This window comes from Phaenicophaeus curvirostris, chromosome 2, assembly GCF_032191515.1.
Source record: "Phaenicophaeus curvirostris isolate KB17595 chromosome 2, BPBGC_Pcur_1.0, whole genome shotgun sequence".
NCBI classification, from domain to species: domain Eukaryota; kingdom Metazoa; phylum Chordata; class Aves; order Cuculiformes; family Cuculidae; genus Phaenicophaeus; species Phaenicophaeus curvirostris.
In genome coordinates this window covers 883,392-897,166 of record NC_091393.1, presented here as the reverse complement: position 1 = coordinate 897,166, position 13,775 = coordinate 883,392, and the positions used below count along the sequence as shown (strand labels likewise).

The window sequence follows — 13,775 nt, the reverse complement described above, 5'->3', positions numbered from 1 at the left end:
GCTAGAGATCCATTCAATCTCCACATTTCACCTTTTTGCAGCATCAGAACAACAGTACCCATGGGAGACCTCATGATCACTAATGAAGTTCTTTTTCTGGCATAATTTGATAATAATCAATATTAATATTAGACTTATGCAAGTATGTAGCCAGTTTTAATCTGTACACATGGTAACATACAAATAAATATGTTCTGTCAGCTACTGCTAAATTTGCAAGCAAACTAACATCTAGTTTCCTTGGAGATTTTAAATGCGTTACATGAAAAATGTTTATTTTGGAAAGTACCTACAAAAGGGATAATCTATCCTCCTCTTGTCCGGTTCCTTGATTTGGTAAATTAGCGCTGGCAAGCTGTGAAAGTTGCTTAAAACACTCTCTGAAAGGAATAGTCATTTTTTTAGCCCTAAAGTCTTCTAAGAGTGTGCTGATATGTCTACTATTACGGCAAAGATGCAGATTTTCCTAAACATCAAAACTGAAAAAACACCAGCTATCTTGAGTGCTATAAACAAGATGTCACTCAGATATCATTCGCTATAGAAGGAATTCTATTTTTTCTTTAGAAAAAGAGGATGTAGTTATTAGGCAGGATATAAATAATACTGGAATAGATGATAAGATTCTTCGGGAGCCAATAGGTATCTGGCTGTTGATGCAAACCACACAAGAATCCAGAACTGAAAGGACACACCTAGCTACTGACTTGCTATCATAGGCAAGCAGCAGTTACCATCTTCATAACTTTACTTTCACATCGGCTTTCTCCTAAAACTTAGTGAAGTAATTTGAAACAGTTCAATAGTTGTCCTTTCCATACATTTATTAATGGCTAGATCATACCATGTTTCTGTGCCTGATAAGTCTTTAAGATATAATATTTCACCAAATTCCTGCAGGATTTCCCAATTGCGCCAATACACCTACCCACCAGCATCTGCAGCACAGCCCCAACTCTCTCCTTTCTGAACAGAGTTGTGAAAACCCACCCCCTCAATATTCCATGTGAGAAACACTGTCCCCGCAAGCTAACAATTCCCCCTCTTTCCTTAATATCATGTACCTAATGAGAGCCCAGGATTACGTGGGTTTTAGGAACATAACACATTACACACTATTATACGAGCTCTACATGCACCAGCAGAAACCCTCCTTAGTGCCAATGCCCACTCTCTGTGTTCAGTTCAACATCTTTACCCATTCTCCATTATTCAGGGCTAGCAGCCCATCAGATGCTAAGTTCACATTCTTCCCACTACTGACAATATCATCCAAGTTTTTATTAGTACAAATGTATTTTATTGAGCACGCTCCTTTTATTTTTTGCTGTTGTTTGTTTGCTGAAGAGTTAATGGAAATTTAAATTAAAACTAAAATATCCAATTTCTAGCTCTTAATGAAAGGGCATCAACTTGTGTGCTGACTGACAGCCAGTGTTATCACAGAAATCATTGGAAAATTAACTTCCTTCACAGAACACTCAAAGAATGGAGGTAGCCACGGCCAAACAACACGAAATACACTGATGACAGCAACAAGTTCTGCATTTTGCTCTTTCATAAACTATGAGTTAACTTGCTGACCAGATACACTTAAATTCTAAATGTAGAGGAGTGTGTGTGTGTGTATTTGGCACTTTTCCATAGTACTGAAATTAATTTAGTGAGCACTGTGTTACATCCTGACCAACTTATGCCAAATCTGGTTTTTTCCAGAAGTTACAGCATTTCAAAGTGAAGAAAAGTATTTAATTAAAACCACAATGCACCTTCTATTGCTATTGTTATTCACACAGTAAGTAAAAGAAACTACAAAAATGTGATTTAAATCAGGTAGAGACACCACTTGATTTTTGTAATGCTGTGCTTTTGCTTAGATACATCACCAAACCAGTTCTTCTTTAAGAAGATCCTACTTATTAAGTATTAATGAAATGTTTTTATCACTCCATGACAATGATCCTTATTTACCTGGAAATAAAAGACAGACTCCAACTTTGTTTTATTTTTTAATAAAGTTTAAATAATTAAAATAAGAGGAAAGAGTATGTTTCAAAGCCAAGCTATTTCTTTGCTCCATGCTAGGCCTTAGAAGTTGGATTTACTAGCAAATATAGGCCATGAGAAGAGAGCTGTATACTTAAAATGCTGGTGTAGAATATAGTAAAATAGCTAGTACTTACCCCAGCTTACCTTAAAACAAAGGAAACAATCTTTATAGTTTTTTAAAAGTACCACCTCTTAACCTGACTAAAGGGAAAACTACAAAAGATTTTTTTTTAATGTGAAGACTCTACAAAATATTTGCTTTATCCATTGGCAGAACTTTAAAATTCTCCAGAATATTTAGATGTGTCTGCCTAAGAAAGTTAATAAATGCCAATCCAATGTTATAACAAAAATTCCAAACAGAACAGGAAATTATAATAATTCACTCAAATCATCCCACTCTAAGAAAACTCTGTTTCAGTTCTGCACAAACACAGATCAGTATGGTTTGGTTTGTTTCAAAAATTCTTCATGACCTGCAGAATAGAGCAAAGATTTATTTCACTGTCACCTTTTCCTTTCCATTCCCTCATTTACATTTAAAACACTATCTAACTTGACTACTGACTTTTTCTGCCCTTAGGGCTTTTTTATTTAGCCTTAATTCTATCCCCACCCAAGGAGATCATTCCTCTCTGGCTTCCTGAAGAGGCTTTTTGTTTGTTTGATTGATTTTCATTTTCTTCTTTTTCAGATACAGGTAAGTATCCTACCATAGAGAGAGCATGAAAACAAAGCAGAATGGGAACAGCACTGGGAGTTCTGGGGACATTTGCAAGCCAAGACTTTGAGCAGGAACTTCAACAGCTACTATTTTTGAAATAAAAATGCCATGCTTGCTTTATATTTGATAATCTTTGACATATTTGATAATATGTCTACTATTAAGATAGTCTTGTGCCACAAACAGCCACAAACTGCAGACAAAGCAATAGAGCACACAGTTTGATGAATTCAGCGTAACACAAAAAAATGGTAGAGTCCTAGTAGTAGCTGCAATGGTAACAAACATTTAAAAACCAAAGTCATCCAATAACCTAAAAATACATCTTCTAAACTAAGGATAAATCTGTGCAATGAGATTAGAAGCTTCCAAATTTCAGACTGATTGCTCAGGGACCACAGTAAAAAACTAAATGCAGATGTAAGGAAGTATTAGCTTGGAAATGTTTCAGCTTTCCAAAATTCAAAATTATTAAAAAGCAATACATCTGTTCACCATTCTATGATTTAACTGTTTTCTAGTCTATGGGAATAAACAGCAGGATACAATTGTTTGCAACATCCGTTTACTTTTTTCTTTTTAACTTTTCAAACTAAATTAAGAAAATATTCTTACAGAAAAAAAAAAATCAGATGAGCACAAAGAAATCCCAAGACAAATCCTGAGACAAATTATCCTACATCATTGCTAGTCTGTGAAAACTGGTTTGAATAATAAACATATTGGAGTATTCAGTGACAGCATACAAATCAAAAGTATTTGTAAATTATTAAGCTGTGCATGTTTTTAAATGACAAAACATGCTCACGGGTTTACTTTAAAATCTCTCACTGCTTGTTATCAAAGTTAAAAGATCATTTGCATACCAATACACATACTGTAAACATGAACTTCTCATTAAGGAAAGATGAGTTTACAGTAATTTGATCTTTTACAAAAAGCTATTGGTAACTGAATCTCTCAGTGTCTTACTTTCTAGAAAATTAAACCGACGTTTCCACTCTTAAAGTTGAAATAAAACCGCTTTAGGAAACAGCCCTGTTTATTTGTTAATCAGAAATACAATCAGGTGGCATATTTCCATTTGCTCTTCAGCTGACAGTTTCGGCTTCATTATATTTTACAAGAAAACAGCAGACTTGTAGAGGTCCTGTAAATTCTTTCATATCACAACTGATTTAATTACAGCGGTGAAGAAAAGCAGCGGTGATGCAAAATAAGATCAGCCCTATTGCCCTTATCTGATCATAGGATCTCTCTTCCTGTTTGGCTTGCAGCAGTGAGGACTTCTTGGTTTGTTTCGGTTTTTGTTGGTGTTTTTTCTGGTCAGGCTGCCTCTGTTGAGACTGACAGAAGAAAGAAGTCGACATGCCCTCACAATTCCAGCTTGAGAACGATCTTCATACCAATATAGCTGAGTTTCAATCAGTAGGTCGGGGAATGATACTAATGTGGAGAAAATTATCTGGATAGCTCATATGTTCACTTAGCCACTGTATGGGCGTTTCCAGCATTGGCTCAATTCCATGAATCATCACTTGAGTCTTCTGCTCTCCATCTAATTCAAAGAAAAAGAGAAACCACTAGTACATCATTCAAAGTTCACAGGAAGATTAAACATTTACTTATACTTAATTTATGGTGGCTTTAATTGGAGTTACAGAGTTTAACGTTTAACAGAATGAAAAGCAGGAAATATCGGTATGGAGAAACCTAAGATTTCTATCATCTAAACTAGAAACTTTGAATTAAAATAAATTCCAAGAAAAAAAGGTTTGGTTAAAATGAAACTTCATGCAAGTGTCACTTTTCTTTATTAGTTACAACTTTTCTTTCCTATAGTGATCGCAGCTTGATGTCAACACGGTTAAGGCATCTCCATCTCAGCTGGCTATAAGCCATATGAATTTTACATTTTACAGATCATGCTTAAGATTTCAAGCTCCCTAAAACATATTAGTGAAGTTGTATTCTTAATACTGCGACCTCCTGAAAGAGCTGGACTATGTATAACACGTCTCACATGTAATATGTGTAATATTCCTGAAGTAATTTTGTTTTGCTAAGAATAATTTACTTAAGTCTCTAGCAACAGAAGGCCGAACTGGCACCAACTTTTTCTCACTTAGTTGCATCTCTTGTAAAAGCTAAGTAAGCAAATGATTCCCAGTATGACAAGAATATTTTCTAAGAATATTTCAATTCTTTTTATTTATACTTGTCCCGGAGGATGCAAGTACTTTGATCCTTTGGCTCAAATGATGAGAACCAGCTAAACCAACTGACATAACTGTCATGAAATGAACTAAAAAAAAACAAAAATGAAAATTTATTTCAGAGCCTTAAGATGAGAAGAGCATCTGAACTATGCTCCAAATAATGGTTAAGAGAAAAAAAAGTAGGCAGTGACCTTTTACTGTTTTTAATACTATACTCCGGCATTCTCACATGGACCTACCACAGTGAAATCCACATTCAGTGCTGAAAAATACCACTGCCTTCTCCAACTGGCATTTTATGCCCCTCTCAGCTGTCTATGTTACATAACAAATCACCTTGCTCCCCAAAAGTTGCATGGAAGAAAGCAGAATTTGGAAGTGAAGGTACCATTACTGGCTCTTTCATTCAGCTCCCCTAGTTGTAGCATAATTCCTATTTTATAACATAGATAAAATCTGATTTGTTTGGTAACCAAAATGATTAGACAACTGCCTGAAGAAGTCTGTGTTATCAGGTATCTATGCCAGCACAGGCTAAATTAGAATAGGAAGAATCATCCCTGAATACACAGTTTACTTTATGCTATAGTAATAAGTTTTCCAGAAGCAGAAATTTACATATGCTAAAATACAGCATCATACGTTACATGTTACCTACATACAGTACAACATACTGTACAAATTCTTGATTAAATATATAAAGCTTGATTCTCTAAATGGTACAGTATACACATTATCACCCTAAATTAACCACAAACAATTACTGCTTTCTGGTTTTATTGCAGACAGGTCAGAAGAACACAACACATTATTTAAAAGGAAACTTCAGGTATTTTCAACCAAAGCAGATGTTTAATGGCCTGAAACATTACCAGTCAGATTATGAAGAGTACAAACTGCAATAGAAAAGATCTCAGAAACTAATTTCTTTTATCACTGAGAAGTTAGGGAATTTCTAAGTATTTTGAATATGAAAGTAACACCCAATTTTATGTATCTAACACTTTCTAATTAAAGTCTAATCTACGGTATTCCATAAATTAGCCACAGAGTCACTGACTTCCTTTACATTTCACAGTATTATTTACTTTTCAGTAACTAATTTGTTTATACAGACAGATGGCAGAATGCTGTTTTAGCATTAGTACTGTGCTAGCCACCTATACATAGTTGGCTCTTCCAAGCAAGAACTTGTACAAACAATAGATTAAAAGCTTTAGAACATCAGTATCATTTTCTTGTCACTGGAAGAAAGGCTTATAAATTATAAACGTTGTTGTTTGGCTCTTTTAGTCCGTGACAGAACATTTTTGGATGTGCACATGTGTGTATTAATTTGAAACCTCTTGCTTAAAAATGAAATTCAGTTAATCTGGGTGTCCCCACTCCCTCCTTCCTACCCAACACTGTCTCTTTCTCATACAAATCTTTTATTCTGTTCCTCAAACTGAGAAAGTCTTAGAGGTAAATGAAGAATTTACAGTTTAATTAAAGACTAATTCTTTGCATTAGCATTGTTTGTGCTTTAGTATTACCTCTGACAAAGCACCACTTCTCCTTAATTCGTTTTCCCCTTGAGGCTTGACTAAAGACATCTTATCTACCAATTCTGTATTTACTGTAGCCTTCTTTCACGAAATCTATTGTTTTTCCTTTAGCATTCTTTCCTCCTTTTGTTATTAGGGACCATAAACTCTCACTTAAGTCACAAGTACCAAAACTTTTCTCAACTTTAATGTTTTCAGTAACTTCCCCATTTTGAATCACAGAAAGTTTCTCTCAAATAGATGGTTCCTCCGCCTTACGCAGCCAAAAGTTGTCAACAGCAAATTACTTGAAAATACTTTTGTTTTCTCAAAACCTGTCTAATCTGTATACTCCATTAGCACTATGATCTGGGTTCTGAATGATTTACTAGCTATCATAAAAGCTTCAGACACCTTGCTTATAGGTATAATAGACTTTACACAATATTTTTCCTTCCATTACTGATTAGAAGTCTTAAGAGTTGTAGCTTATTTTGTATCGCATTTTGATAGAGCAAGCATTGTCCTCTGCTTTCCCATCCCATATTCTATGACAGCAAGAAGTCTTTTTAGACTGACAAAATGCCTCTATAAATAAAGTGTACAAGCTGCTAAACATAACATACTTAAATGAGTGGTGTAAGATTTAAATTACTTAATTACAAAGAAGACTAATTCCATTTCACTGGGATAGGCCTATAAAAATTAGGGCAAGTAACTCTGCTCATCTATAGTGCGCGGGGTCCAGACCTGATAATATCATTACTGTCAAAAAAAATTTTACACTGCTGAGTAATGTAGTAAAACACCAGAACTTCCTCAAAACCAGGAAGTATAGTTTTCCAGTCATCTCATTGACTTCTTTTTTTCATTTTAAAATCACAATAGAACTGAGTTACATTTTAGACGTAACAATCTAAAGATGCTTTCTTTTATTTTGTTAGTATTCTCAGTAAGAAGATAAAGTGGAAATATCTGAAAAATAAAAGCATAGCAATATATGTTTCATAAGTATGTTTTCTGTGCACATGGCAACTATTTAGTTAAAATCAGAGTATTTTTAAATTACTTAATTGATGCACACATAATAGACACACATTTGGCATTTCCAAAAAGAAGTCTCAAGACTAATTGTCATCTCCTATCAGAGTGGCTGTTCCAGGACTAAATTATTATTCTTTGCCTTCCTTGTGGAAATCCATGAGTACAGAAGGCACTTTAGCCACCAAAAGTCACTAGTGGCAAGTGATAAGCACAGATTATAAAGCTTTCTGGTAAACTTTAACAATATTCCGTCTTCAGAGGGCAGGTAACTCTGCTTACATGTTGTGTACTAAGACATTTTTGAGACATTTCAGATCACTTAATTTGAACATATATAAACCATATCGTGTCAAGTCAGCATTCTTCGTACTCTATAGAAAATCAAAGCTGTCTATTTGTCTGTAAATGAAGGGTTTAAGAAGAGGTCTACTTCTCTGTCATCTAGAAGGTGCCTCAGTGTTCCTGATTAGGAAGCCACCCTGATGCAGCCAGAGAAAGTACTGGCAAAGGACTCTTGTGCAGACAGGAATCTGCTGGAAGGAAGCAAGAGAGAGTGGCTTCTGCATCTTGGAGTCCTTGACACTGGCTCAAAGCCCTCCTCAGCCTGAGGAAGCTTGAGTCTGCTCTCCCTTCTTTAAGGAGAATGCTCTAACCACTACAATATTTGCTGTTGCTAACCCCAAGTTTCCTCTAAAAACCCTCCACGTTCAATAATTGGTGAGAAATAGAGAAAGAACAAAGAGGAGAAAATCTACAGTTTTCAGAGAAGGCAGGAAGACATGCAATGTCAAATGCCATGGTAGCACATGGTAAGTTTTTCTATTTCCTTTAGCTATGTAAGTTATTTCTTGCAAAGTAAACCACTCAAAATTAGGAGACAAAAGAATTTAATTAGCATATTCAACATCAGTTCAGATTGTAACACATAACCCCAATGCCATCTAAATAAAGTTTTTTACTGAATTATATTTTTATTTAAAAAGGAATGGTTAAAGATGGAGGGAAAATAAAAGACTATTTTTAGATATATTCAAGTGCCTACGAACAGAAAAGTCAGAAGGGACTACTTCTGGCAAAGGTACATGTTTCAGCCATTTTCCACTCAGATTAGCACCACAATGCTCACCAGTGTTGCAGCTACATACTCCCTTTCACCTACACCAGATTAGCTTCTCTAGTCAGACTTACATCTGTGATGCGCCACTTAAAATTCTTTAGTGGGATGAAATACCTCTGTTCTTATTTGCAGCCTCTAGCAATCACCTGTCAGGGCAATTTAGCTGGCTTAAATTCTTTCACTAATAGACAATACAAGATATTCAGGATTTAGCAAAAATCCTGCAGTTCTTCAATTAGATTCATAAAACGGACAAGGCAGAATCCACAGCTTCTTACCTTACAGGGGCTGTACCATTTACAGAATCAGCTTTAAAATCATAAAAAGGGAAACAGAACCCTCTGCTCCAAACTAGGAGCAAAGAAAGCACTTCTTGCACAATACAAGGCCAAAGGACTATACTAGACAAGGATACTAAAAAAAGTGTAAGTAGTAAATATAACCAAGGAAAGTGTCATGCAGTAGCAGCCTGGTAATAATGTAACAGAACTAGTTTCCAGCTTTTTCAGCTATGAAGTGGGACACAAATATTTGCTTCCTTATCTCAAAATACATCACATGTTCTGGATTAGATGATACTAAATGTATAACAGACATTCAGTTATATTCACTGCAGGGAAACTTATCTTGGGTCAGCATTACAAGGACCAGAGTTCTTTTGTGGCTGTGGTTTGGCTGCTTTCCTTTCCACCTCTCCTGCTCTTCAAATTACCAGGCAGGACAAGAGGTTTTTAGGTGCGTGTATCTTGAAGCAGCCACAGCACTCCTCGACAGCATGTGCTCCACAGCTGGTGTGTCAGACATCTCTGAATCCAAAGAGGCGCAATAACATCTTCATCAGGAATTTTTTCGTCTACCTCTTTAGGATCTTCTAGGGAATTGCTTACAGATACATAGCTTTCAGTAATGTGCTTCACATGTAGATGCTGCCACTAAGTTCATTACTGACAGATATTGCTGACTCAATTTTGAAAGCCTAAAGACAAGGCTGGGTAGGACCAAGTCCCTGGCAAGCAAAAAGGTGAAAATTTGCTTCTTGAAAACTAGACTTCTGGTCTAGCACAGAGGATCGAATATGAAACTATGTGCATTGTTTACAAAAGACTACACTATATTAACAAGCAAATTCAAAGACTGTTTCAACCTGTAGCCATGAATGGTAAGAACGAACTGGACATTGGTTACCCTTCCCTTCTCTAAGCACCTCAGGTCAGATATTGTAGGTCATACAGAGAACAGACAGCCCCAGACAATCCGCATGGTCTGCAAGTACTCCAGTGACTTCCACAACAGTAGAAGGAAATAAATAAACAAGCACTTGATGAATGTACTCCACTTCTTGCACTTTTAAGTAGGCAACATATCTAAAACCCCAAAATCTCCAGTATTGTCAGTAATGGTTCAATTTGAGATACGGATCTTTCAACTGATACCACCAAGCTCTTCAACAGCAACCTGTCCAAAACTAAAAATAGCTCTGAGGTCCAATATCAAAACTCACAATATCTGAATGCCATTCACCACAAGACAAACTTCACAATTACTTTCATTGCATGTGCTAAAAAAATAATGTGGTCATAAAATGTCCACAAACTCAAAAAAAATTAAGCTTTGGGGCAGGTATGAACATTTTCACACCACTTGGGTAATATTTACTTTAGGGAAATAGCATAACTTTTTTTAATTTATGGAAAAGTATTTTTTAGTCAGTGAAAAGATTTAGCTATAGAATGAATTCAACCTATCCATAAATCAAATATTCACATTTTGCTTAAGCATTTTTTTTTAAAAAATATTGGAAGTTAAAACATATTCATTCAGGCTTTATCATCCATAAACTCAAATCTAACTGAAACATTTCCACAGTTTCTGGCATATGTATGTGTAATAGTGACCAAAGTACAGAAATATCATTAGATATTCAGATTCCACAGTAATGACAACCTCAATATGAAGGTCTCAAATAGAAAAAACAAAATTGTATTTTAAACAAATCCTAACTATTAAGCTGAGTACTAAGAGGTGTTTAATACTTACAGGACTTTGCATGCAAAAAAAGCTGAGCTTGGTAAAATCTTGGCCAAACGATCACTTGCTCTTTGAGTGAACTCAGCACACATATTTCAGATAGTGAACATTTAAGTTCTCTTTACTGATACAAAATATTTTATATTAAGAAATTATAGCTTCAAGGTCTAAGGTTACTACACATTCTATTGTGCTGGGGTGGAGATGTTAGTTATAATTTTTTAAAAAGGAATAAAATCTTAGTATAAGTTTACAGAAGCTTCACGCTAGCTTATTCCAGTCATCACACCCCAGGCTCTTCTTACTTCTCTGTGAATTCCACCCCACTGCAAAAACGACTCTGCTCATCACAGTAGTAGGCTCCATTGCTAGAAGTGATTCACCTTCCACAGCAATTTTAGCATACTTTTGACTTTAATCACACATAAACTAGCAAAATCCTTATTCTCTCCCTCAGTTGGAATAATTATCAGTTTAAACAGAAACATGGATGACACATAGGATCACAACTGGCAAGATATGCTGTTCAGTATCCTCTGACTGAGCAAGAACACACAAAAAATTCTGCAAAGCTGAGTTGAGTCTAAAATAGCCTAACCACAACAAAAGGTTCCTTTGACCTCAAAAATCTAGAGGCTGATATGTGACACAAAAGCACAGGGCTGACTTCTCCTCCCCACCTACATATCCAAGCAGCCTCAAGAAAGGCCACTGACAGTGATTTCAGGTGAAGAACTCACACAGAAATATATGGTCAATGTATTATTCAGAACAATTTTCCCTCAAAATGATTCCATATCTGGAATAAACATTACTCTAAACACAAGATGTAGTTTAGACAATAAGAATTTCAGTTCCTGGATATAATCCAGCTGCCAAATATATATATAAACAAACAATCATGGAAGATCTGGTTAACTGGCAGCAACAAAAGAATAACTCTCGTTTTAACCATTGATAGTAATATGAGTTCAACTGCTCAGACTGATGGTCAGTTTTCCTAAATATATTCTCAGCTTTGGATATTCTTGATATACCCCCCCAGATATCTTGATATCCTGCACAGATATTCCAGAGAGCTTTTAACTAAGGCAAGTTTCCAGCCTTAAAGACAACTGATAGTACATAAAATCCATGATTTCACATTTAGTTTAAAAATCTTCTTTAAAAACAACGCTAATTTTTAATAGGTTTACTGAATAACACATTACAGATAACTTGGAATCATAGATAGGCGTGGGTTGGAAGGGACCTGGACCTTAAAGGTCATCTAGTTTCAAGCCCCCTGCCACAGGCAGGCGCAATTTCCACTAGATCAAGTTGCTCAAAGCCTCATCCAACTTGGCTTTGAACACCTCCAGGGATAGGGCAACCACAATCTCTCTGGGGAGCCTGGCCCATCAAGAATGCTTAACTTCGCTTTTCTAACTCATTATTTTGATTTTTTAAATTCTTCTCCAAAACAAACAGTTCAAAACATCAGTCTCTCTCCATCCTGTAATGTTTCGTCAATCAGGCTAAGTGTCTCAATTTCACCCTTACAGCACCTTGACGTGACCTTACCAGAGCCCTTCATAAGAACTCCTGCTTCTATGTCCAAAATTCTATGATAGAACTAGACCTGTATCAACCTCAGTGAACTCTGCCCTTGCAGAGTACTCGACTACAAAAGCCTAACAATAGGCAAGATATCTAAAGAGTTGCTCCATTGTAACACTGATTTAGCTTTAATTACTGCTCTATTTCTTTCCATGGCTTTGATATGGGCCAGTTGGCTGATCTCTACATGATCTTCTCATGGCATAGACATCTCCTACTTCATTTTAGACATATGTGATTTAAAGGAAAAGAAAAGTTTCTTAACCACATTTCTTTGTATTATTAGATTCCCTGGATTATATTCCAGCACAATCCTAGCTTTCTCTACCCCCAGAATGAAAGCAGGTGAATATGCAACATCATAATCTATATTAAGTATCATTAAATACTGAGATAAAATTAAATACTTGGCATCATCCCTATTCATAATTTTCTTCTCCATGCAATTTTTCCTCTCTTGTTATTTTCTGTCATCTTCTACCTGAAGTCCATCTTCAGGTTAGATAACCACATTTCTGAAACACAACAGAAAATGTGGATTAAACTAATCAAGACAAGCAAGAGTTTATTACACTTTGGAGCAGCTGATAAGAACTTTGGTTACACTTCTAATCTCATAGCAGCCACAAAGTACGTCAACAAAATGACAAATTTCCTTCTACCCAGTTGAAAAAGGTTTCAGAGAAAGTGAATTTGGCTTCAAACACCAGTAAGTCCAGGTTGTCTGAGAATTCTCCATGCAGTCTGAAACAGTTTACACTGACGATAATGCCATCTGAGACAAGCAAGGAGATTTTTCCTTCTGTAAAAGAGTTCATGCAGCTCAATGGAAAAGCAGGTAGAGGATGGAAATAAAAGCTTTACTTAACTAAATTTTGTTGGGATTTTTTTTTCTCATTTTTATTCTTGTATATTTAATAGAAGCTTTTAAAAGGGGTTGTTGTAGTAAGCCCCAAACTAATTTATGACAGAACCCTAAAATATTTTCCTTAAACTTCTTACTAGTTAAAAGTTTTTAGAAGACCTTATAATGACTGAGCCTGAAATATTTCCCATCAAACATCTAGCTTTAGGCAGAAAAAAAAAAAAAAAAAATCAAAGATTTTATAAGACGAAACTCCCAGGAACTAGACCCCTTCTTCCTTAGCTTCAGTGACTCAACCTCAGTCCTGAACCTGCAATAAACCTGTGCTAGTTTATGAAAGACTGAAGTTAGCAACTGAAGCTTATAAAATAGATTTCTGCAATACGTTTAAGTTTGGCTATAGGCATATGAATAAAGTGGCAAAGTTCAATGCAAATCATTCTGCTGTTCCATGTAATAAGAGCACACAATGTATTTATATATACAAGGAACAGGCAAGGTGTGCATTAAAAGATAAGCACTTTGACTACCTGACAAATTGAACCCAACTCATCCATGATATGTTTTTTTTATCTATTGTTGAGGGAGAGCTAAACCACTTTTA

At 35.6% G+C, this 13,775-nt stretch overlaps 1 protein-coding gene across 2 annotated transcripts in view; it reads right to left on the bottom strand.

The window, feature by feature from the left end:
- Positions 1 to 1,996: 1,996 nt before the first annotated feature.
- The window catches only part of LOC138717583 (autophagy protein 5), a 79,423-nt gene continuing 67,644 nt past the window's right edge, over positions 1,997 to 13,775 (bottom strand). For both annotated transcript variants that reach the window (XM_069851103.1, XM_069851104.1), the window contains exon 8: positions 1,997 to 4,331. In XM_069851103.1, the coding sequence (XP_069707204.1) occupies positions 4,195 to 4,331 (137 nt within the window). In that variant the 3' untranslated portion in view covers positions 1,997 to 4,194. The remainder of the gene's footprint in view (positions 4,332 to 13,775) is intronic.